The sequence below is a fragment of the Salminus brasiliensis genome, chromosome 8 (genome assembly GCF_030463535.1).
Source record: "Salminus brasiliensis chromosome 8, fSalBra1.hap2, whole genome shotgun sequence".
Classification (NCBI taxonomy): domain Eukaryota; kingdom Metazoa; phylum Chordata; class Actinopteri; order Characiformes; family Bryconidae; genus Salminus; species Salminus brasiliensis.
This window is the reverse complement of record NC_132885.1, coordinates 909,953-935,861: the sequence shown is the minus strand read 5'-3', so window position 1 is coordinate 935,861 and position 25,909 is coordinate 909,953. Positions and strand designations below refer to the sequence as shown.

General features: G+C 41.9%; 2 protein-coding genes across 3 annotated transcripts in view; one reads left to right on the top strand and one right to left on the bottom strand.

The window, feature by feature from the left end:
* nxph2a (neurexophilin 2a) overlaps positions 1 to 25,909 on the bottom strand; it is a 289,488-nt gene that overhangs the window by 223,084 nt on the left and 40,495 nt on the right. The window lies entirely within an intron of this gene.
* On the top strand, positions 819 to 22,976 carry spopla (speckle type BTB/POZ protein like a). 2 transcript variants are annotated; one of them, XM_072685362.1, is made up of 12 exons: positions 819 to 1,105; positions 1,596 to 1,746; positions 5,587 to 5,732; positions 5,826 to 5,947; positions 6,774 to 6,925; positions 8,211 to 8,338; positions 12,558 to 12,735; positions 14,401 to 14,456; positions 14,580 to 14,702; positions 15,043 to 15,185; positions 15,292 to 15,345; positions 17,663 to 22,976. In XM_072685362.1, exons 3-12 carry the CDS (start codon positions 5,655 to 5,657, stop codon positions 17,805 to 17,807), a joined length of 1,179 nt encoding a protein of 392 aa, XP_072541463.1. In that variant the 5' UTR covers positions 819 to 1,105; positions 1,596 to 1,746; positions 5,587 to 5,654; the 3' UTR covers positions 17,808 to 22,976. The 2 variants fall into 2 exon arrangements, with proteins under 2 accessions (XP_072541463.1, XP_072541462.1); XM_072685361.1 differs by having other exon boundaries at positions 1,596 to 1,757.

Below are 25,909 nucleotides of genomic sequence, written 5' to 3'. Positions count from 1 at the left end.
GCTCAGTAGAGCACAGAGACGCTCCTTTAATAGAGCTGATATTACTGAAATGCTTCATTTTCAATGGGCAGATCTGCAGCTGAAACAGGAGCCTAGTGCAGCCCAACATTTTTAACATCAACATTTTAATAGATCATCCTCCTCATTATGACTTTTAGAGGAATGGGGTTTTGGGGAGAGGGGGGGGGGGGGGGGGTAGTGCACTATAGACCCCTGTGGCGCGGCCTAAGCTTTCAGCCTTTGTTTCCTTCCATTACTTTTACTTTTCTACTTGAAGTGGTTCTGAAACCAGTACTTTTACACTTTTACTGCAGTAAAAAGCTTCAGCTGATACTTCAGCTTCTATAGAAGTCTTTTAAACCCTCGTATCTCCACTCACTTCTGCCTTGTTCGGCACCTCCCTTACAAGGGGAGGGAGGCAGTCCGAGGAGAGGAGTGTGCAATAATATATGTGTAGTGTATGTGCCTGGGTCTATGTTCTGTATTTTGATTAATTCTGTGAGAGAGACTGTGCACTTCAGCCTCCCCTCACCTGGACACCTGTGGTCATGTGATTTAACACTAAACCTGATTTAATTGAATCTGAAGTAGCTAAAAGTCCACAAACATTTGGACATATAGTGCATGTAATTCTATTACTCAACTAAATAATATACATTATTAAACCGCTATTATTAAACCTATTAAAAATGCGGGGCACTTCTGATTCTCTGCGCATGCTCAGAGTGTCCTGCGTGTGCGCCCAGAGTGTGCGCATGCGCGGTGTCCAGCGCGGTGTGTCCAGCCAGTGTGGAGTGTTTTGGGTTTGAGCGGCTAACCGGCTAACTTAGCAGCTCACTCTGCAGTCTCACTCTCTGTCAGAGTGCTACAGGTTCATAAACTAGCTGCTCTGAGAGATGGAGAGCAGTCTGATCTCCAGCACGTTATCGGACTGTGTGGAGTCCGTGTCCGTGTCCGTGTGGTGAGAGTGTCGTTAGCTTAGCCGGCTAGCTTTAGCTAATAGCTATCTATCTGCAGAGCTGCTGGGTGTGAGCAGTTAGCTTAGCCCCTGAACAAAAGGCGGTTCTGCGGACAGCTGTGCTCCACATCTGCCCTCATATCGCAGGTAGGTGATGCCCTGCCCGCTGTCCTGTGTCTCAGGGGGTCTGCTGGTGAGGATTGTCCTGGACTGTAGTTATATAACGAGCTAACCGAGTTAGCTGACCCTAGCTGATCTGAAATCTCAGGTTATCTGATCACATTTTATTAAAAACACGGTTAAAATGAGGTTTTAATAACTGGAATCACTCGGTGGGGATTATTTAAGGGCTTTCAGAGGCCGGCACATCAGCAGACCTGTGCTTGATAGGTTGTTAATGGGGTTAAAATGTAATTAATTGGCTGTATTTTTATATAATACCTGTTTTAAAACCTATAATAAGCATTCAGCCCAGTTTCACTACACTTAAAGATTCCCTCATTGGTCATCTGTTTATCTAATTATCATTTTTTTAAATATCAGCCGTCTGAACAGTCTGTCAGACCGTTATCAGACCCCCAGCTCACTGTTAATATCTCTGAAATAATAATACAGGTCCCTTTATGTCCTCCTTCAGGTCTGACTGACCCCAGCAGTGCAGGGACCATGCTGTAATCTAGGAGCACCGAGATCCTCTCCAGCTTTTTCACCAGTACTGACGCTTCCAGTCTTCACAGCCCTGCAGGAGCCAAGCCATGGCAGCGGTAGCATGAGCGAGAGGTCTTTCTGTAAGTTTGGGGTGAGTGGGTTTATTCGGTTGCAGGTCACTGTCCCGTTGCTGTCCGTCCGCTCCGGTTGAAATGCATATGAACGTGTGTAATGTTTAACCTGAGTGACATTCACCGCCTTTCCCGCGTAAGGAGCCGCCACATGCCTCGGCTTATCAAAAAGCAGCCGGCGCTGGCCTTTCTGTCCGTAGCTTGTCAACAAGGGCAAGTCTAGGCCTGCAGCAGGCCTGTGAGGACAAGTCTCAGAAACCCGGCCGTGGTTATTTTGGTGAACGTAGACTTTGGATGCTGCTGTTATGGTTCGTTTCTGTGTGTTGGTGCGATTGACTGACTGATATGAAGGTTATAAATACTACAGGATCAGCTAGTGTAGGTTATTAGTGTTGTACTCTGATGTAGGGATGCACAATTGGAATCAGACAATTTATACACCAAGCATCAATCAACTCGTACTGCTGATGGAGCCGGCTGATCTCATTATTTGCGTAGGCAGCTGATTTTTCAGCGGTATGTAAGATCTCATGCAGATTTGTGTTGCAACTGTGGATGATGGAAAGTGCTGGAGGTCAGAATGAGCTCAAAAACTCAAATACACTACAGACTCACTACCTTATATATCAATAATAAAGGGGCAGTGGTGCTCCGCGGTTAGAGCTCTGGGTTATTGATCACAGGGTTGTGGGTTCGATTCCCGGGCTCAGTAAGCTGCCACTGTTGGGCCCTTGAGCAAGGCTCTTCACCCTCTCTGCTCCCCGGGCGCTGGAGTTGGCTGCCCACCGCTCTGTGTGTGTGTGTGTGTGTGTGTGTGTGTGTGTGTGTGTGTTCACTACCACAGATGGGTCAAATGCAGATGACCTGTTTCACTGTATACAGTATAGTGACAGATACACGCACCCTTTACCTTTTAATATGAATATGTGTAGCCCTGGGACGAAGCTTTGGTTTATTATATATTATTATTTTACTGATTCATTTGTTTCTTTCATAAAACATTTGTTGTAATTTTATTCTCTCAGTTAAGGTTGGTGAGAAAATTGATCCCTGACTGATTGATTGATTCAGTCGATCAGCCAAAACCCATCTGACGTGTGCTTAGTTTACAGTGGAAGTTACAAGGCTAATGCTTGGACTGTGAAGATAACCATATTACCACATTACCGTGGTTGTGAGATGACTACCGCAGGGTTGAGCCTAATACCTTCATAACTACAGTTGTACAGCTGTGTGATCTAATTTCCTGAGCCTCCTGAAGGAGCAGTGGAAAAAACAGAAACTCTCATCAGTTGCTAAAGTATTTTAGCCATTACTTTGGCAGACTTTGCATTATTCAGATTCTGGGTAAAGGGTGGACTCAACTCTTTCTGTGGCTTATTGCCTTTTTTAGATATGAAACCATATGGTGTATGATTTTAAATATATGAATTAGCCGTTCTTTGGCGCTTGGCTTGACCAGAATCTGCGTTTAGTCCTTACCAACGCACTGAAACCAGAAAAGGACTGCATGGTCCTACAACTGCGATTGTTTCCTAAAAGCCTTTTAGTCTCCAAAAATTAAGATTTCGCCTCTGCATCTGCGCTGGAAAGGCACCAAAACCAAACCATTTACATAAATTTCATCATTATAACATTACAAAGGTAGCATATGAATTACTGTACAGAGAATTATTGTAAAAATAATTTTAAATTACTGGTATTTAAAAAGAAAAACATGAAGAGCGTCATGAAGTTGATACATATCACATGTTGAATAAATAAAACAAGTTTAATTTATTTCATTTAAATTTGTACATCAACAAATATTCTTCTTGACTGCAATCACGTTAAATTGTTTCATATGAGTCAAATTATGGACTAGAAAACCCAGAATCCTCTCCCTGCTAGAATGGCCATAGTGGTCATTTAAAATGTTTAAAATGTGCGTGCATATTTTTAATATACTACAAAATGTTAAAATAGGCCATGAAAATGTCAGGCAAGTTTAAGTTTTGATCATTATTGGTTATTGATAAAAATGAAGTGTGCAGCAGAATGTATTGACATGTTTGACGTCCAGATATTTGTTTATAAACAAATATAAATTATGTTTTTAAATCGCAAATATGAAGAACAGAACTAATAAGTGTGGTTTTGACTGCGAAGTGAAAGCTTTTTAAATTCATCTTAAAGTCTAAATAGTAGAATACAAACTAAAAGATGTAAGAGGAATTAAATCATACTTGCTTGAAATTAACTTGTTTTGTTTAAGACATGAAGCAGAATATTTAGGTTATCTTTGAAAAGTCATCCAGTAAAGTCAAATAGTTATTTATTTAATATGCTTTATGCATGCTGACCTGTAGATAAACTACTCCCTTATTATTATTATTATTATTATTATTGAATAATATTATTCTCATTTTTTTACTATGGTCTATTATGTAAACATCTAATAATTACATGAGGATGTAAGTATATTATTATTACACAATGTTTTATGTCTAAAGTTTCATATTTCTCATAATTGCAGTTGCTCAGTAGTCTATATATTTGGATCTGGATCAACCTAACATTAGAATTTGGAACATCTGGAGCAGCTGGTGTAGATGTTGCCTTGTTCAGACACCTTTTTCTTCTTATTATTATTATTTGTTTTTTTAAATATATAAAATTCAGTTTTGTCTGAGTCCCTCTCAGTGTTGGAGTACTCAGATGAAGAGCCAGTATGAAGCCAGGAGGCTGAGTTGCCCTCATCCAGGCTCTGAAGCATCGGCACAGCTGCGGCAGTCGTCTTTCTCTTGTCTTGTTGGTGTGTTTTTGTCCATCTCTGTATTTGGTTAAACAGAAACGATTAAGTCTTTGGGCTGTTTTCTGAGGTACACTGAGGCTGCGTTGTCGGTGTAACTACTGACGCACTGTAAACACAGCCGGCATGTGGAGAGGAGGTGGTCTTTAGAGGTATAAATGCTTAGGGAACCCACCCCTGGTTTGTTGTCCTGAACAGTTTCTATTTCTCAGTCTTGTTAAAATGTTAAAATGGTGATTTAAAACAGTAATAAAATTGAGTTAAAGTCTGAATGGAGCTTTAAATGTAACCATTTAATCCAAAATTAGAGCAGGGGTCCTCAAAAATGTATCTCGCAGGTCCACACACCTAATATCCACTGTGTTGAAGGTCCATAGAGGACAGACGAGTGGTATAATTTCCATACATTCCACAAAGTACCAAACATAGCTGATCTCCAGTATAATCCTCAGACAATTCAGAGCTACATTATGTGGACAAAAGTATTGGGACACCTGTGTTCAGGTTGTACTACTGAGTCTGTATTGCTGTCTAATATAGTTCACCAGCTGAGTTCAGCTGTGGCTCAGCTGTCTGTGGTTGGGCTTTGTGGTTGGGAGGTTGCAAGTTCAGGTTCTAGTGATTTCCTGACCAAGTCATTAATTATTGACAGGTTATTTCAATATTTTTGCTGATTCTGATCGTTGATGTGTGTGTGTGTGTGTGTGTGTGTGTGTGTGTGTGTGTGTGTGTGTACGTTGCTATATCGTTTAAGCCGTAGTTTATTTTCATGTTTCACTCATACTGTGAGTGCAAGGTCTCTGCTTTCCTGTGTCGCCTGTGTTGCGATGTCGGGAGCTCCCCCCCCCCTCGCCTCCTCCTTCCGCTACTGACTCCTTAAATGTGTTTTGATAGATTCTCTGCCCCGAGTCAGGTTAGCCTCGACTCTCATTTGAACACAAATAGCTGGCTGATGGCCGAGTCTAGGATCTGATGTTTTTCGGGTCAGGATCTGTGGGGAAAATTGCTGCTATTTATTTTTCTAAGTGGTGCCTCCTGCTCTCTTTGTGCCTCTAAAGGTTAAGTGGTGAAAGCATCGTGGCTGTCAGCTCTTCTTGTCCAGGCAGGGAGGGGGGCTAAGCCGGTCATGTCGCGAGTCCTCACCCCTCCTCCCCCAGGGGAGACGGCCAGCGGACCGGTGGCTGAGAGCTGGTGCTACACACAGGTAAGATTAAGGGAATGGGCTGCTTGCCAGCCTGAGGTGAACAGTAAGTCATCAGTAAGGGGGTGGTGTAAACGCTCTGCTTCTGTTCTGTAGGTGAAAGTAGTGAAATTTTCCTACATGTGGACCATAAACAACTTCAGCTTCTGTCGAGAGGAGATGGGAGAAGTGTTGAAAAGCTCCACCTTCTCCTCAGGTCCCAATGATAAGATGAAATGGTGAGTTTCTGGATAAATGTTTTTGAAACTTTCATTTGGGTTAACCCTGTGTGTCTTCATATTTAAAAAAAAAAAAAAAAAAAAAAAAAAAGTAAATTGAGACCAGAATGATTAAGTAACATTAATATTAAAGTTCTAATAACATTAATATCCAGTATGAAGCTCTAATAGCATTAATATCCAGCATGAAGCTCTAATAACATTAATATCCAGTATGAAGCTCTAATAGCATTAATATCCAGCATGAAGCTCTAATAACATTAATATCCAGCATGAAGCTCTAATAACATTAATATCCAGTATGAAGCTCTAATAACATTAATATCCAGTATGAAGCTCTAATAGCATTAATATCCAGCATGAAGCTCTAATAGCATTAATATCCAGCATGAAGCTCTAATAACATTAATATATAATTTTGCTTATTATTTGATTACACCCAAAATATATTTTGTTGTTTAGTTTATAATGATAGTTTAATAATTAAACCCTTTCCCCCCATAAAGCACAAAATGAACCGTGCTGACCTGAGTCTGTTGTTCTGGGTCTGCTTTAGAGGGTTAGAGGGACATGTTTACATGCACACAAACCCATGACGTCATAGACTGAGGCAGTGTGAGGCACTGAAGCGGCTCGAGTGTGAAAACTGCCTTAATTATGACATGATTGCAAGCGAATGACTGGCAGAGTTTCATTTATTTATTAGTGCTTTTATTAAAACACTGTAAAGCTGTTTAGGACAGAAACCCAGTCAGAACTGTAATGAAGGATCGGGAGTGTGTATTAGAGCCCTGATATGTATGTGTGTGTCTTTTATTACTACCAGGTGCCTGAGAGTCAATCCAAAGGGACTAGACGATGAGAGCAAAGATTACCTGTCCCTGTATTTGCTCCTGGTCAGCTGTCCAAAAAGCGAAGTCAGAGCAAAGTTCAAGTTTTCTTTACTCAACGCTAAGCGTGAGGAGACTAAAGCTATGGGTAAGAATCTCTCTGAACACCACGAGGTGTCCTCTAAAGACTCATTTATGCTCTACGTTAAATACGGCTACGGACAGAACCTTCTGTCTGCAGTAGAATTAGAATCACAAATACTTTATTGATCCCTGGAGGGAAATTACAGTTGCAACCATTCATGTAAGAATAAACACTCTATAAAATAAAATAAAATGAAATACATTTAGGACAAAGAGAGAAAAAAATGAGAAAAACCTGAAAAAATTTACATATATATCAATTATATGAATATATTAAAGTGGTATATGGGAATAACTGTAGTAATAACAGCAGTAGTAGCAGCAGCAGCAGTAATAGTAGTATTGCACATATGACCTGTATAATTGATTAATTGAGTATTGCGCAGCTGATCCATAGTGTCAATGGTTGCAACTGTAACAACTGCAATTTCCCTCCTGGGATCAATGAAGTATTTGTGATACTGATTCTGAAATAAACTTATGGTGGAATTTAATTATTTAGTATTTATTAAGTGTACTATGTAATGGCCTCACTGATCACTGCTGTACTCTGCTGCCTCCTTCGTCTTCTTTGTGTCGAACACACATACTCGTGTCTTACGTTATTTGTTTTTTGTCTTTTCTGTTACTAATTACATAATAATTATACAGACCATCAGTCTACAGTCATCAACAACACACTGGCCTAACAGAACTGTACACACACACACACACACATACTGGCTTAACGCATTTATTATTTATTGGAACTCTGTGTTCATAATGCCGCTATTGCTGGAAATGTCAATAATCTTAATATGTACAGTAATTCTACTATGTGTGTATTTTAATGTCTGTCAGTCCTGCTGTATAGACTTAATGACTGTAAAGTTCACTTTGACTCTGTAGTAAGTACATTATCACAACCGCGTCCAGCATTGTCCATCATATTTTGTTGTTGTTGTTGTTGTTGTTGTTGTCGTCAAACGTTTGTCTCTGAACCGCCCTCTAGTGAATGCATTAGACGCATTGTGGACACTGGCGGTTACATTCATTTGCAGAGATAAACGGAGTGCAGAGTTCAGTGTTTTCCAAAATAGCCCATGTTCTCTGCACATTTCCGAGGTTTCCTTACAGTCCTCTAACGGCACACAACCATAATTATGGGCATCCTTGCTTTATCATTGCTGATTGATTCATCATCGTGCTGTTTTAACTGTAATGATGGGTGATGGTGTGCTGTGCGTTCCTGCTGTCTACAGATGTAAACATCATTGCATTAAATGGAAATCTTCTCCTCTTCTCTGCAGAAAGCCAAAGAGCCTACCGGTTCGTCCAAGGCAAAGACTGGGGCTTCAAAAAGTTTATCAGAAGAGATTTTCTGCTTGATGAAGCAAATGGGCTCCTACCTGATGACAAGCTAACTCTGTTCTGTGAGGTAAAGTCCACCTGTTTATCACACCAATCTCCCTCATTCTCCTTCTGCTCTAAACAAGCTAAAGTGGAAGGGTGCGTGAATCAGTCTGATTCAGACGGGCAAATCAGTGGGAGATATGTAGCCGGGTCTCGTAAATAATTTGAAACATTAGTAGGACGCTCTGAGGGTTCGGCAACACATTACGTAGAAAATAAACTGCTGCTGCAGTCTGGTCACGTTAACCGTGCTGAAGAAGTTGTAGTCGGAGCTGCGTGTCAAAACTCGCTATATTACTTTCATATTAATGTTCTAAATTGTAATGCAGTACGTTTTTCTAAGGGTATCATGGATGTAGTCAGAACTCAAACACTTTTGAACTGCCTGTTTTATTATGTTTTATTATTAGGAGAGCATATTTAATGCAATTTAAATTGAATTTGGTAAAGCAAACTAAAGAAATATCACTGTACTCAGTTTCTGATAACTTTTTGATATGTGGCACTCCTCGAGCACTGTACCCGACTTAACAAACCTCAGGAAAATTAAACACAGACCAATATTGTGTATTTCAACATTCTTATGTCCTATTTTTGTTAGTTTTTATGCATAATTGAGGATATAGTATGTTATTTTATTAGTGCATCAGTCCATATTTATAGATAATGGTGAGTCTCACAGTGTCAGAAACCACATAAACAAGTCTGTTCGAGATTACTGAACACCTTCACACAGTTTGAGTGCTGTGAAGCAGTACCGCAGGCCTCATACTATTTACAGACATCATTCACCGAATGGGTCGTCTGTAGCCGTTTCTCTACTTAATCGAAGGATAAATCATTTTCAGCAGGTTTTCTGTGCCGTGATTGGGTCATCTTTTCAGGCTGACAGATCTACCAGAACACATTTGCGTAGTACAACATCGTCCAGTGTTTTGTTTAGTAATGGCCTTCAGTCGTAGGATCTGCATTTGTCTGAAGGTTAGACTGGCGGCATAGTGGCAAAAACAAAGGATTGGGCTCAAACTGGACGATACAGTATCCGTTCATACTTGCCTATCCCAGTCCAACTGGATCCGATTGGGCTTTCCTAACAGCAGACTGATGGAAGTAAATTCTTATTCTTATTCATTGAAATTTCTACACTTTAACTCTCTAAATTTGACATTTTAAATGTGTAAGAGTGGGCGCTGCAACAAAACTATTTAAAAAATGATTTCATGATACACAGTTGTACAGTTTTAGTCGAATTTGTTTATTTAAAATGTCAATAAATCATAAGATGGAAGCACCTCAAACACGACTTTTTATATTGCTAAACTACAACGTAAACAGGAAATTTCATCATTGCGTAAAGACAATCACCAAAAGCCAGTTTGATGGAAAATTGCACTACTTGATTAAACAACTACTTTATTTGTATTTATTTATTTATTTTTACACATTTTCCTTGCTTTGATTTGTGCCAGATGTTCTCTCTCTCTTACACTTACATATGTACAAAAGTATTGGGACACACCTCTTAATCACTGAATACAGGTGTCTGATTCAGCCCCATTATCACAGGTGTATAGAACAAGCCTCTAGTCCTGCAGTCTGTCTTTCCTCCACACATCAGTGAAAGAACGGGAGGTTCTGAAGAGCTCACTGAACTCCAGCGTGGTTCTGTATGTAATAGGAGACACCGCTGCACCAACAACAACAAGTCAGCTGGTGAATTCTCCTCCCTCCTAGATCTTCCTCCATCAGCTGTGAGTGGTGTTATTATTGAACAGTGGAAGCGTTTAGGAGGAACAGCTCACAGAGAGCAGCTCAGTGTCCACCGAGTGTCTGTAAAGTTACAGAGCGGGGTCAGGGCCGAGTGCTGAGCTCAGAGCAGAGTGCAGAAAAGCCTCCAACTGACTCAGTAACTGCAGCAGAGCTCCAGACCTGCTGCTGCTGCTGGTAGAGCTTGGAGCAGAGGGGGACCAGCTCCTTATTAATATGCCTGTGGTTTAGAATGGGATTTCAGAAAAGCTCCTGTATGTGTCCCAATACTTTTGTCCATATAGCTTTCTTGTGGTGTCATTCTCCGTATTGTCTGAAATGCACCTCTCTGTAGTTGCTGGCTTGGCCAAGTTAAGTCCGCTGTGTTTTTTCTAAAGCAGTGAGTAAATGATGGGTCACAGGGGCGTGGTTAAGCTTCTTTTTGAGTGACAGGTCCCCCTGAAAAAAGCTCCAGCCTGCTGCTTTAATCGCCTATCTAGAAAAGCAAACAAAAAGAGAGCGCTACAGTGAATTTGCAGATAATTAAGAGGCTATTGTCTGGAGAGAGAGCCTGTGAGCTCGATGAGATCGGCAACAAGGTTCAACATTTGCAGGGAAATTGGCAATTTAATAAAGCAAATTAGATGCAAATTGCAGATAGACTGTTTCCCATCATTAATTGGGCAGAGCTTCATAGAAGGAAGAGCAGTCGCTGCGGCTGTTAGACTGCTGCAGGTGCTTCAGGAGGAGTGTATTCTCTCCATTTGCTTAAAAGGGCAATACATGCTGATATTTTAATAATGAGATGTTAAATTGGTCGTTTGGAAATAATTGAACGTTACTCAGCAGTAGTAAGTGCAGGATATTGGGGGTTGCTGATGAAAAGGCTCACTGTGGTCTGAAAACTCGTTTCTTGCTCATGGTGGTGGAGACGACTGCAGGTTTTGCTGTGTCTTTAGACGTCTGTGCAGCACACTAATCATTCGCAGAAGTTCAAATATAAATCTACGTCCTGTGTCTGAACCGGCGTCACGGCCTCACCGAGATCAGAAATCCAGAATTCTGTAGCACATCATCTACCTTATAAGGGAGGAGGTTGCTGGAGATAAGGGGTGAGAGGGCAGCAGACATATTGTATTGTCAAACAAACCAGAACACAACTCAAATACTGCGTTTCAGCAGCCTGCAGCAAATAACACCCAACATTTCCAGCCTCCCAGCTTCTACTCCTAGGCTTTTCCAGCCTCCCAGCTTCTACTCCTAGGCTTTTCCAGCCCCCCAGCTTCTACTCCTAGGCTTTTCCAGCCCCCCAGCTTCTATTCCTAGGCTTTTCCAGCTCTCCAGCTTCTACTCCTAGGCTTTTCCAGCTCTCCAGCTTCTACTCCTAGGCTTTTCCAGCCCCCCAGCTTCTACTCCTAGGCTTTTCCAGCCCCCCAGCTTCTACTCCTAGGCTTTTCCAGCCTCCCAGCTTCTACTCCTAGGCTTTTCCAGCTCTCCAGCTTCTACTCCTAGGCTTTTCCAGCCCCCCAGCTTCTACTCCTAGGCTTTTCCAGCTCTCCAGCTTCTACTCCTAGGCTTTTCCAGCCCCCCAGCTTCTACTCCTAGGCTTTTCCAGCCCCCCAGCTTCTACTCCTAGGCTTTTCCAGCTCTCCAGCTTCTACTCCTAGGCTTTTCCAGCCCCCCAGCTTCTACTCCTAGGCTTTTCCAGCCCCCCAGCTTCTACTCCTAGGCTTTTCCAGCCCCCCAGCTTCTACTCCTAGGCTTTTCCAGCCCCCCAGCTTCTACTCCTAGGCTTTTCCAGCCCCCCAGCTTCTACTCCTAGGCTTTTCCAGCTCTCCAGCTTCTACTCCTAGGCTTTTCCAGCCCCCCAGCTTTTACTCCTAGGCTTTTCCAGCCCCCCAGCTTCTACTCCTAGGCTTTTCCAGCCCCCCAGCTTCTACTCCTAGGCTTTTCCAGCCTCCCAGCTTCTACTCCTAGGCTTTTCCAGCCCCCCAGCTTCTACTCCTAGGCTTTTCCAACCTCTCAACATCATCTTTTAGACTTTTCCAGCCTCCCAGCTTTTCAGTGCTTGGATGATTTCTTGACACTTTACATGCACTTTCTATTTTCAGGCATTTGTTTAAAAATGTGTTTTTAAATATTGTTTAAAAAGTTGTTGTTTTTTGTTTTGGTAGAGTAATAATGACAAAAGGTTCATTTTCTATTTGAATTGAACTGGGAAAGTGGTGAAATGTTACACCTCTACTGTTTAAATGATTTAGATCATGTAACTGTTTTTATTAGGAATATCTCCCATGCAGGGGATTTTCTGTGGTTACTGTAATTAAATATAAAAATTCTAATAAAGGTAAATTAGCTTGGTCTGAGTACTGCAGGTTGACCGGCTGGTTTTTATAAACACACTCTACCAGCTGTTACTGTTGTTCTCATTTCTTTTCCACTATGTGAACCACTTACCCTAATGTCTAGGCCTCCTTGCTGTTGTTTACCTGTCTCAGGTGAGCGTGGTGCAGGATTCTGTGAATATCTCGGGCCAGTCCAACATGAACATGCTGAAGGTTCCTGAGTGCCAGCTGTCGGATGACCTGGGGAACCTGTGGGAGTGTTCTCGTTTCACAGACTGCTCGCTGTATGTGGGAGGGCAAGAGTTCAAGGCCCACAAATCCATCCTGGCAGGTAAAGCCACCTGCCTGCCACTCACACACACACACACACTAATCCACACCTAGACCCTGCTGACTGCTACAAGACTGCGGCCGCAGCGTCAGCGCTCACCTCTCTGTGCCCTGCAGACGGAGAGAAAGAAAGGGTGTGTTTTCCTACAGCTAGTGTAGGAACACTAGTGAAGAGCAGGGCTAACCTACTGAAGTAACGGAATGGTCATGGATGGTGATTTTAATTATTTAGTTTTTTTTATTTAATTAAAATCTCAAAAACAATAATTTTTGGTTCCTGAGGGAGAGCTTAAGATATACAGACCTTGAATTGTGCTTATCATTTTTTATTTATATGTTTGGTGTTGTGTAAAACCACTTAAGGCAGTGGCATTTAAAAAGCTGTTTATTTGGGAAGATGTATTTGCTCAGACAAACGGTATACAAATACAAATAACATTAATACAAATAACATTAATATAAAACATAGTCGTGAAAAAATCTGGTCATCTGGACATATGATCTTCAATTGAACAATATTGAGAGATGACGTTAATATCATCAAACAAAAAAATCAGTACTGGTGGAATGGCTGATCTCTAACTGTTCTGGGATCTGTTTAAACCCCTTCCCAGACTCCTCTGCATCTCCACCCTTCTTTCTGAAGGCCTCAGAGAGCTCTCTGGATCTGGCCATGGTGATCTTCTTCTTCACCCCTCACTTCAACCAAGATCAGACCAGACTAAACGTCTGAGGTATAAATCAGACTCCAGACTCCTCCAGAATAATCCTCTCCAACCATGTTCTGATCATCTGCAGCTGATCTTCTGCTCCTGACTCTGATTCTCACAGGAAAATTATATTTCTATTAATTCTATTTTATAAATGATGATTAAAGACGATTCTGCAGTTGTCTGAGTGGAGCTGTGTATGTCCATGCTGACCCCTGACCACTGTGGCATACAGTGTAAACACGAGCGTCAGAACTGGAGCTTGGATTGATGGAAGTAATTATCCGATTGGTCCGATGCTGTTTCTGTGTGTTCTATTTTATGTGGTGGTTGAGTGCGTGGGCTCCATGAACCTGTAGGAGGCGCTGGAACAAGAGGTCAGATCCGCAGTGCCTCCACCTCGCAACTTAAAGAATTGACAGGATCTGCTGGAACGTCTTTGTGGAGATACCACAGGCGACACCACCTATAGGTGGTCGATAGAGAGACACATAATGGTCATAATGTTTTGGCTCATTGGTGTGTATGGTACAGATGTATATTGATACTTATTAATACACATGGGTACCATATGTATTGTTGTTGGCTTTTGACCCAGAGGTCATAAAGCAAATGTGTGGCTGAGTGTATTTACTTGTCCAGAACTGACCCTGACTGTACTTTAGCTTTCTGTAGTTGCACTTCTGCTGGGTGTTTTTCATTAATTCATCATTGCAAACCAGAAACATGCTCTACCAAACTCTCGGGCAGGTCCTAATTTATAGAAGCGAGGTTTTAGGTGACTTCGTAAGCACAAGGATGGTCAAAATGAAAAATTACCAACAGGAGAAAAAAAGCAAAACAAACAAAAGCAGGAATAACCTGGAGATGTTTGTGCCGCAGTTTCACCCCGACCCGTGTGTACGTAGAGAGATGCTCATATGATATGACTGACGGATTTATTGCTTCTTTGACAGCGAGATCGCCGGTCTTTAACGCCATGTTCGAACACGAAATGGAGGAAAGCAAAAAGGTAAGCTTTCTCTCTATATGACCTACACCTCTAATATTTGTCCTGAGATTTGAAAACACTGTTATCACTTTTTGTTCTAGTTTTTATTTTTTATTATTGATGCTTTTATTTCTGCACAAACAGAACCGGGTGGACATCAGTGACATTGAACCAGACGTCTTCAAAGAAATGATGGGTTTTATATACACAGGAAAAGCACCAAATCTGGAGAACATGGCTGACAGTTTATTGGCAGCAGCCGATAAAGTAAGCAATGATTTAAATACGGTCAGATCCTCACAGCAATGCTCCTCCTCCAGAATCTAGTAGAAAGTCTTCTTCTCTGGACAGTAGAGACAGTTACTCCAACAAAAGCAGGATCAGCTCTTTTAATACCCTTGATTTCAGAATGAATGAACTGGTGTCCCAATACTTTTGTCTGTATAGTGTAAATGGGAATATTTTCGGCGTTGAGCAAACACAGCTTTATGTCCTCATTCAGACGGGGGTGAACTGTAAGGTTAAGTTTCTGTGCTTTTTAAGACGTGCATCCAGATCGGCGGTCCTCAGTTGGTGTGTGTGTGTTTGTGTGTGGCCCTTCCTGCAGTACGCTCTGGAGCGCTTAAAGGTTATGTGTGAGGAGGCTCTCTGCAGCGGTCTGTCTGTAGACAACGTGGCTGACACACTCATCCTTGCCGACTTGCACGGTGCCGAGCAGCTCAAAGCGCAGGCCATCGATTTTATCAACAGGCAAGCATCACTTAAAGCAAACTACTCGGCTTGATAAATCCCCTCTGCCGGCGCTGTTTACCCGTGCTGAATGCTAGCGGCCATGTTTCTCTGTCTCCTCCTGCAGGTGCAGTGTCCTCCGACAGCTGGGCTGCAAGGATGGGAAAAACTGGAATAGCAAGTATGTAATTAGCTTGTGTGTGTGTGTGTGTGTGTGTGTTTGTGTGTGTGTGTGTGTGTGTGTGTGTGTGTGTGACACAAGATTAATAACAAACTCTTATCGCTGCCGCCGAGATGCTTTAGAATTCATTGTTTCAGGTTTTGGGCAGCAGCCTCTGCTTGGCGGGTTCCTCCATATCTCCAGATCCGGGTTATTAATAGACTCCGGCTCGCTCAGAGTTTCGGAACAGTTCTGGAATATTAAAATATAAAAACGTCTCAATTTAGAGGGTTCACCCTCCGCCTTTCTCTCCAGTACCCTTAGCTGTCAAAAGTTACACTGTTAGAAAATAGGGTATCCAAGAAGCACTCCACATACTGTACAGGTTCTACATCAGTTTCTGTAACGAAACAATCTAAGAAAAATGAAAGGCTTTCTGTTTTTACCCTATTTATGAGGCGGTATCGCTTTTTGCATCTAAATACAGTTGTATGCAAAAGTTTTGGCACCCCTGGTCAAACTCCATGTGTAGTTAATGTTAGTGTAAATAAATGGAAAAACTCACTTCCTCTATAGAGACATACTTCTGCACATTTTAATATGCAAATACTGTTTATTTACTCAATTTACATATATAAATGTAACATAAATAAACATTACATTTGGTGTGTGCAGAAGTAATGGCACATTAGATGTGACTATTAGAACTATATTACACTATTAGAGAGTCTACAGGTTGTCGATTAACCATTTGAGGTGCTGGTTTTTAGATGATGAAATCACTTTGACTAATATCTTAATAAGAATATTGAGTGCAGTGAACAGTTTGTTGAAACACTGCCTTTATGTTTTAGCAGGACTGTAAATGTGAAGTTTAACTCCTATTTAAGTTTATTGTTTTACACTTCCTAATCTGAGCATGTTGCCAAAGACAAGTTACAAAGGATGTGACATCGAGGCACTGTGGATGACACACTGCCAAGTTGGCACGTCGTCCGCTGAGGAGAAGAAAGCTTGTGTAGGACATGGAGTTTGTTAAAGAGCAGCAGAGCAGACGCTAAACAAATGTCTGTTGGAGACAATTTATTTGAGTCAAACCAACCTGTAAAATTTGGGTGTCTGAGTGTTCAAAAGCCTAAATATTTAAGTGCCCCTATTTGCCCAGCCCAACGCTTAAGGACACTTTTTTAGATGATGTACTGTTTCAGCTGTATGCATTTTCCTGCATTTTTTTGATATCTGCTTAAATTATTAATTATTATTCAGTAATTACTTGAACAGTGCAGAGTCCCCTCACTCATTGATTCCTGAGTGGCAGGAGGGGGAAGTTACATGATTATAGATTATAACCTAATCATTCAGGATAAATGAAATGAATGAAATTACCAAATTACAGTTAGGCAAAGTTTCTACAAAAACAAGAACATATATGAGTAGTATTGTGTGCATCATTTAGGCACCTCTGTTAAGCCTTGCATAGTTGATTTTTCCAGTAGGTGAATATCAGTGAACACTCAGCTACTAGACATGCTCTATATCCTGCATTTTCTGTTACAGATAGACACAGAAAAGAAATTTGACTCGTCAGACACACCGTTTTTAAATTATCGTCTTCATTTTGTAGCTTTTTTGTAAAAACCACGGTATACAGTGTTACGGTTCTACCTCACAAGCCTGTAGCCAATAAGCCAATAATTTCTGTTGCTGTCTGTGTGTGTAAACCCTGTTGTTTGTTGATTGACACTAGGTTTTATTGTACTCTCTGCAATGACAGTGAGAAATCCTCTACAGAAAACTAACTTTATAAATCCAGCATTTTTTTTGGACATTTTAGACACACTTTGTTTACATTTAACAGAATTTAACAGATATTAGAGATCATATTTTGTCAATCTGTTAATCAGTAAATAAACAGCTGTTGGCTGTAAAAAGCCAGTAGCTGTTATATACTGAATACGCAGTTTGACTAATTTACACTTTAAACCGGACATGGAGTTTGACCGGGGGTGCCCAAACTTTTGCATACAACTGTAATTCTCAATAGCAGTGTTTATCGCTTTGTTTCTATGATGGCTCATAACGCTAGGTTCCCTCTAGTAGAATTCCGACGCTGATAAATCCAGCTGCCCTGTTGCGGACTGCGAAATCGTGCCGCTGATAAACAGGCGATTGATATTAACTGCAGAGTATCTTCATAATCTAATCACTAATAATCACTGTCGCACCTTTTGATCCCTTCACTCCTTCCCTCGCCACAGTAGATCAGTCCACGCTCACCGTTATCGGCTTTTAATGTGTCTTGTGTTAATACGCTAATGTCTCTGCCCTTTCCTCGCAGCCAAGCCACAGATATAATGGAGACTCCAGGCTGGAAGTCAATGATCCAGTCTCATCCTCACTTAGTGGCAGAGGCTTTCCGTGCGCTCGCCTCTGCCCAGTGCCCCCCCTTCGGTCTTCCCAGAAAGAGGCTAAAACAGTCCTGACTGTCGACCGGGAGAACGCCAGAGACAGAGAAGCGTGCTTGAGCTGGACCTCGCCATTCTACACCTTTCTCCAGCGCTGGGTTTGGGTTTGGAGCTTTAACATTTCCGTCGTCTCTGAAGGCCTTAACCTGTTCACCGTGGCTCCCAGAAGCCCCCGGAAGCCCCTGGAGTGTTTCTATCTTCTACCTTCTCAGCTCTACTCTACTCTGTGCCTGCCTTGTCCCAAACAGACCAGGCCCATCACCCTCTCCCACCGTCACCCTTGCACTAATTCCTAAAGCCTAGCTGTTTTGATACGGGGTTGTGTACGAGTGTGTAAAGGGTTTGAATAATGGGAAATATATCTACATTCATAGTGATGTTTGGCCCGTTTCCACACTAGACAGGAAAACGACGGCTGAAGCTTCGAGTGCAAGGCCGCTGCTTTAAACGTTTTGAAGAGACAAGATAATGCCCCATATTGATGGCACTGTTTCTATGTAAAGAGGTATCTGACATTTAAACATATTTGAGAGAAAAATGGAAAACGAGTATTCTTAAATTTTGTGGAGAAAAAAAAAACAGCTGTGTGCGTTTGGTATGTATGTAATGCTGTATGTGACAAAAAGGCAGTTCTGTCTGTGGTGTGAGAGAACGGTACCATGTGAGAGAACCTCCACTTTCACCAAGTCCTTACACCATGTCCTAACAACAAGCGAGAGGCTGGAGGGTATTCGTCTAGTCAGAATGCCAAATCGCCTCTATAACTGTAACCGTATAGCTGTACAAGTACGCCAATTAGCCATAACATTAATACCACCTCCTTGTTCCCACTCAACCTGCCCATTATATCAGCTTCACTCTGTACTTCTATAACTCCAGACTGCAGACTCTGTTATCAGCCTTCTGTCCCCCTGTCCTTCAGTGTTCAGGACCCCACAGGACTGACCACCACAGAGAACACTGTAGTGTTTGGGTGGAGGGTCAGCATTCTCAGCACTGCAGTGACACTGACTGACATGGTGGTGAAGAGTGTGTTGGTAGTGTGTGTTGGGCTGGTGGTACGAGTGGATCAGACGCCCCAGTGCTAAAAGTGTCTGTCCACTCACTGCCCACTCTATTAGACAGTCCTGCCTAGCTGGTCCACCCTGTAGATGTGTAGAAAGTCAGAAAGGTCATCCTCTAGTCCTTCATCAGTGCCCGCAGGATGCCGCCCACAGGATATTTCTGGTTGGTGGTCTATTCTATTCCAGCAGTGGCTCTGAGGGGCTTAAACACTCCAAATACTACAGTCTGCTCTGTGGTGGTCAGTCCTGTGGGGTCACAGGGTGAAAGGAGGCTGATGACAGAGTCTGCAGAGGAACAGATGGAGACAGTCTGGAGTTATAGATCTACACACCGCTCCTGCATGGACAGTGGAGCTGATAGAATAGAATGGACAGTGGGTGTAGAAACACGGAGATGGGGTCTTGCTATGCTACGTTAATATTCAGGATATTTAAGCTACGTACCAAATTTAGAAGCAGTGTTGGTAGGTTATATTTGTTAACATCAGAATCGGAACAGACTTTGAAGTTTTGCTCCAAACAGATTATTGATGTCCCGTTCAATTCAGCTCTTGATTTGATGATTTTATGTTGCTTTATTAAGCAGCTGATTTTTGATTTTAGAATTTATATTCCCAGTTTGACTCTCGAACGAGCTGCTGAATATACATTTGAAGCAATTACAGTTGAATTTAGTGAGAAAGGGTTTTTGAGCCGTTGACTCTTTTGGTGCTATGTAGAACCATTTTAAAGTTCTTTAATGAACCATGTGCAAGAGGGTTTCTGCACAGTTGAAGAATAACTCAGATGGTTCTGTATGGAACCATTGCCTGCATTAAAGAACCTTTAAAGAATACGTTCCTTAAGGGTGCATTACAAGAAGTGACCGCAGAAGATGACCGCTCTGCTCAGGCACGTTTTTCACTCGTCCTGCTGCCGTGGGCAGCCGTTCTACTACAGCAGAGGCGTCAGTTTGCCGTAGTCTCTCACACCTCACTGTTTCGTATTTTATTTACAGTAGATCTCACTAATCCCTCATCAGGTTCAGCAGAAAAGGTTTAGAGATTATTTCCAGTTTCCAGATCCAGCTGTCGCATCTGTAATGCCCCTAATATTACTCATATTCCGGCTGAGCAGATATCAGAAATACTCCACTACTCCAGATATTCCTCTGTAAGGTTACGTTAATCTCCTTATTAGTATAGGCGTTGGAGTCCAGCACAGTTAGCCGATTTCCCTGCTCCAACAGACCTACAGGCAGTTAACAGGTGCGCTTGAACAGGAATCCTACCCTCCAGAAGCTGAATTGCCCACCCCTGATGTAGAGGTAGGGTTATATAGCTCTTCACTCGGCGTTTGGTGAAAAGTGCACAGGTCTGGACGGCTTTATGGATTTGAAAACTGAACGATGTGGTTCTGCTGTTGTAACCCTCTTCTCGCATTGCTGTCACGACAAGGTGTTTACTGATGACGCCTGGTCTTTACTGATGGTCGTCTGATACAGATGGCGTGGCTGATGACTGGTGTATTCTTAAATACAGGCCACTAACCATAAAATGTCTGTTCATTTAGCAGCAGAACTCTCACTGAGCTCAACGCTGATGTACAGCTCCATCCTTACCGTGTTGCTGTTTGGGAGCAGCAGAATTAGCAGCGGTCACCCTTTGACAAGAGCACTGACCAAAGACTTGGGTTACAGAACATTTGTAATTTCATAACCTGCTAAATTGCCTTTCGTGTGCAGTTGGACCAAAAACTAATCAATGTTATATTTAATAATTGAGTTATTAGTGTTTACTATGTGCACATGCTAATGCATACTTGCATCCATTGCAGAGTCGATTTGAGGCCCATTAAGAGCTGTTTTCCTGCTTAAGGCTGGGCGATATTGAGCAGTTGTTCAATATATACATTTTTTTTTTTGCGCAAATAAAGCACAGGATCACACTGTAACCTAGAATTGATGATGTTCACGAGCCCATGCTCCCTGAGTTCTGCTACTCTATGCTTAGAGAAACCTAACTGAGCTTGTTCTGATTGGACTGTTTTGTTCTGTTTATTTTAAAATTATCCCAAAAGTAAAAAGCACAGAAAGCTCATTTGCAGGCAGACAGTTCAGTTTATTTATTTATTACTTTATGTTTTACTTATTTCTATTTTTTCAGGTTTCAGAACAATCTGAAGCTCATAGTAAACAACATACATTGCCATTAACTGCCAGGTCCTGCTATACTGATGAAAATAGAAGCAAAACTAAAGAGCAACCTGAAGATAGGGGTGGTGATGTGTGATGGATGTTGTATGGTGGTTATATTGCACATTATCAGATAAATTATCAGTAAAATAGTCGTTAAAACCTAAAAGCAATATCACAGTATGTTTGTATAGTTGACATGTTGACTGTTTGGAGCTTCCACCAGTCCTCAGAGACACCTTCTCACTAGGGAGAAAGTCTGAATATCAGCCTGACGTATCGGTCGACCACTAGTATTGACACACAGTTAGGATCAGTTAGGTTCTTTCCTAAAGTCAGTCAGACGTAACCATAATCCAAACCCTGTCAATAAACCTCTAAACCTTTGCGAATGCTGGAGGAACAGAAATGATGATGATGATGATGATGATGATGAATGACCTGGGGCTTCTGTGGAGATGCTTTGTTGATGTCCTTTAATGCATATTTTGGGGGAAATGTCCAGCAGCCTATAAAGGACTGACCTTGTATTCAGACTGGGGGCGTCAAAATCCGATCAGAGGGTCTGAAAACTGCAGAGTTCTAACACACCTGGACTCCTCCTGGACTGCTCTGTAAAAGATCCATTTTATTATTATTGTTTATTATTGAAAACATGGATAGAATGTCTTCAATAATAATCAATAATATATTCAGCAGTGTGGATTAGTTAAAACAAATCTATAGTTTGTTCTGTACAAATTCACAGGTTCCAGATAATTAGTTGGTGTAATTAGAAATGGTGGAGATAAAATGCAAAATACAATAAATTAGAATTAAAGATGTTGGATGAGCCCAGAATTATTAGCTGCATCTGTAGAACATCAGACATGACCTCATATTTTAAAAATGGTGATCAGTCACAAGGCAGATAAGCTCCTAGAAAGTGCTGAAAGTTAAAGAAGCTATACCATTAAAGAACCTTTTCAAAGAACCATTTTGTAAATGAAATGTCAGTGACTTTTATTTTTAAGCTTGAAGAACCTCTAAACCCTTAAAGCTGGGTTCTTCACAGGGTTCTCAGTAAAGGCAGTGATTTTATATGGAGCCTTTTGCATTTGTCTTGTGTTTATTTGGGAATCTGATCTCATCTGTGATGGAGAACCTCTTGTATATGGTTTCTCAGAGAGGGTTCCACTATTATGGCTCAGAGAACCTTTTTAGGCTTGGTGGTTAAAATATTAAAGGTTCTAGGATGAACTGTTCGGTTTGATGCTGTAATGTGAAGGTTCTTTAAATCTTTTAAAAAGGTTCTCAAACTCGAACCCTTTCAGAAATAGTTTTTTTGAAACTTCACACCGTTGATCATAAAAATACAGTATATTACTTCTAATTTTTTATGAAATACCTGAGTTATTAAATTGAAATATGAATTTCTTTACAGTCTAGATTCTAATATTCCACTTTCCACTCCAGGCCTTTTGTGTGTAAATAGATTGGGCTGGTTCTGATGGAGCAGTTTGGGTGGAACGGGGTGTGGTGGAGCGGTGCTGTGGCTCTTCAGACCAGTGATCTGACGCCCCTGGGTCAGACAATCCACCCTCACAGGTACTGTCCTCTAGAATCAGGAACCAGGATGCTGGCATCTAACAGTGGCATTATTACAGTGGCAGTTGGAGGAAGTCTCTCTATTTTTGGACCTGTGGTATTACACTAGAACTAAAGGTTCTGTACGAGGTTGGTTCCGTTACAGCGAGTTGTTCTGTTTAAGGACGTGTTTTTGTGACGATTCTGGACTTTGGTTCTTCTTGAAGAGGTTCGGTGTCTGTAAGAATGGCTGTTCTCATTAAAGACTTTTTTCAGCACTCAGCACTTATCTGTCTTTCTAAGCTTTCTAAGTTTGTCCACTCCTGTATAAACTATCAATCGTTCTTACTTTTACCAAGTTATTGATCCATTCATGCTCCGCCCACAAACGCTCATCGCAGTTAAATGCTTGCACTACAATGGTTTTCATCCATCACAAAGGTGAGCTGATGGGGTTGATGCCCATGTGGAGCTGTAGACCCTCCCAGGTTCTGAATATCACTAGCCAGTGTTTGAGGATGTTGGTGTTAATGAAGGTTGTAAGATTTTACTAATAAAAGCAATTAGGCATTGATAAAGATGATGCACTACATGGACAAAAGTATTGGGACACCTGCTTGTTCATTGATTCTTCTGAAATCAAGGGTAAAGAGCTGATCCTGCTTTTGTTGGAGTAACTGTCTCTACTGGGATTTGGATTTGGTAGAATTCAGCACAATTTGAGCCTATTAGTGAGGTCAGGATGTTGGATGATGATCACCACCCCACCCTCATCATCCCATCCAAAAGTACTGGATGGAGCTCCTCCACCATCATTCCAGAGAACACAGTTCTTCCACTGCTCCACAGCTCCTCAATGCTGGGGGGGGGGGGTCCATTAATTTGCATGAATACCTTAGCAATAATTATATAAGTATTGATGGATAAGTGGATACGTTAATACGAAGTTTTTTTTTTTTTAATAACGAGTGCTCTCTTCTCAGCTGAAGTGAGGCTCTGGGTGTCAAAAAGCATCGTCCCATGGGTGGTGCTACTGAAAAGCTGCCAAATATTGCAAGAGTCACTTCCGCAGATTTAGAGTCTACACATCCTCTAATAGCAGCTAATATTAGCCTGGACCGCCAGTTTTAGCTCAACTTAGGTATTGTGATATACACTGAGGAGGCGGAGCTACAGTCTCTCATTAGAGGGAATATTAATAACGCTCTAAATGTAGGTATTGTGATATACACTGAGGAGGCGGAGCTACAGTCTCTCATTAGGGTGAATATTAATAACGCTCTAAATGTAGGTATTGTGATATACACTGAGGAGGCGGAGCTACAGTCTCTCATTAGGGTGAATATTAATAACGCTCTAAATGTAGGTATTGTGATATACACTGAGGAGGCGGAGCTACAGTCTCTCATTAGGGTGAATATTAATAACGCTCTAAATGTAGGTATTGTGATATACACTGAGGAGGCGGAGCTACAGTCTCTCATTAGGGTGAATATTAATAACTCTAAATGTAGGTATTGTGATATACGCTGAGGAGGCGGAGCTACAGTCTCTCATTAGGGTGAATATTAATAACGCTCTAAATGTAGGTATTGTGATATACACTGAGGAGGCGGAGCTACAGTCTCTCATTAGGGTGAATATTAATAACGCTCTAAATGTAGGTATTGTGATATACACTGAGGAGGAGGAGCTACAGCCTCTCATTAGGGTGAATATTAATAACGCTCTAAATGTAGGTATTGTGATATACACTGAGGAGGCGGAGCTACAGTCTCTCATTAGGTGGAATATTAATAACACTAAATGTAGGTATTTTGATATACACTGAGGAGGAGGAGCTACAGTCTCTCATTAGGGTGAATATTAATAACGCTGTAAATGTAAATATACACTGAGGAGGAGCTGTAGTTTCTCAGTGTACTGGATTGCCTGTCTTACATGTGGAAACACATTTGAGCAGAACTCTGAAAGGCCTCTGAAGACCTTATCTCACACTGCAGCAAATCTGTAGGTAACAAGATCATGAACAAAATAACATGCTGACATTTAGGAGCTTATTTGTTGGCTGCAGTGGTATTTAAGAAAGTGCAGAGGGGTTTGTGCAAGCTACATTTGTCCGAGAACTTTAATCACATAAATCCCACTGACTTACAGTTCGGTTAGACTTACAGTTCTCAAATGACTAAAGCACATTTCTACTGTTTTAAGGAATTAACTGCATTGAGACCAGGTTTAAAAAAAACTATGAGTTTCAATAAATCATGATCACATGGAGCTCTGAAGCAGTGCATCATTCTGAAATCATATTAGGCCCATTTTATGATCTCCAAAACCAGAAAGCATCGAGTCGGAGTCAAGACTGACATCAGAGTCTAGACTGAGACCAGCTAAGACCAGGACTCCTTAAGTCTAAATTGAGGCCGAGACCAAGACACATCAAGTCCACATCGAGTCCAGGCAGCGGCTCTGAAGTAGTTAAGTCTGGGCCGGACCAGATCAGGGTGCACTGTGCTTGAATCCAGATCAAGAACAGGGCCAGGACACATAGAGTCTAAGAGTCTGAGTCAAGGCCGAGATCAGGACCGGGTGAGTCTGAGTCAAGGCAGAGATCAGGACCCAGGCAGTCGAAAGCTAAACAAAAAAAATGGGTCTGAACTGCTGCACACTATTATAGACTAAAACCAGCTGCTCAGAGGGGAGCCTGAAACTGCCGGAGCCTCTTAACTCCCTCACTGGGCAAAGCTTACTGGTCTGTACTGGGATATTTTGATGAAGGCACAGCAACACTACTATTACTGGCCTGTGGGCTTTGCTGTGGGCTCTGATTGGCTCAGTAGTCTTAAAAAGGTTGAAAAGCATGGCATTGGGCAGCGCTCCTGTTAAAGTACAGAAATTTCATAAAACAAACTGCAGGAAAACGAGAAGTAGAGGAAAACGACCCCGCAGCCACTGGAACCCACGCAGAGCCGTCTGAATGGTTTCGGTTAGGCCTGAATGTTTGCACTCTGCAGGCTGCGGGTTGCCTGTTGTTCTAAGCTGCAGATGAAAAGTGCCATTGCCTTTATGTCCTCTCTAATGCCTGGCCTAATTAAAGCGAACAGCGTGCGGCGGTGTAATCTGAGCTACTGGAGATGGAGCCGATTCACGTGCCAGCCGCTCACGATCCTGCAGCAGCAGCAGCAGCAGCGGTGCTCCAAGCTCCGACAGCAGCTCTAAATCAGCTTGGCTGTTTGTGCTCGTTCTGGAGATTAGTGGAGGCTCTTGTAGAAAGATGGTTTTAGTGACCTGTGGGAATGTAAACGGGCCGATGCTCC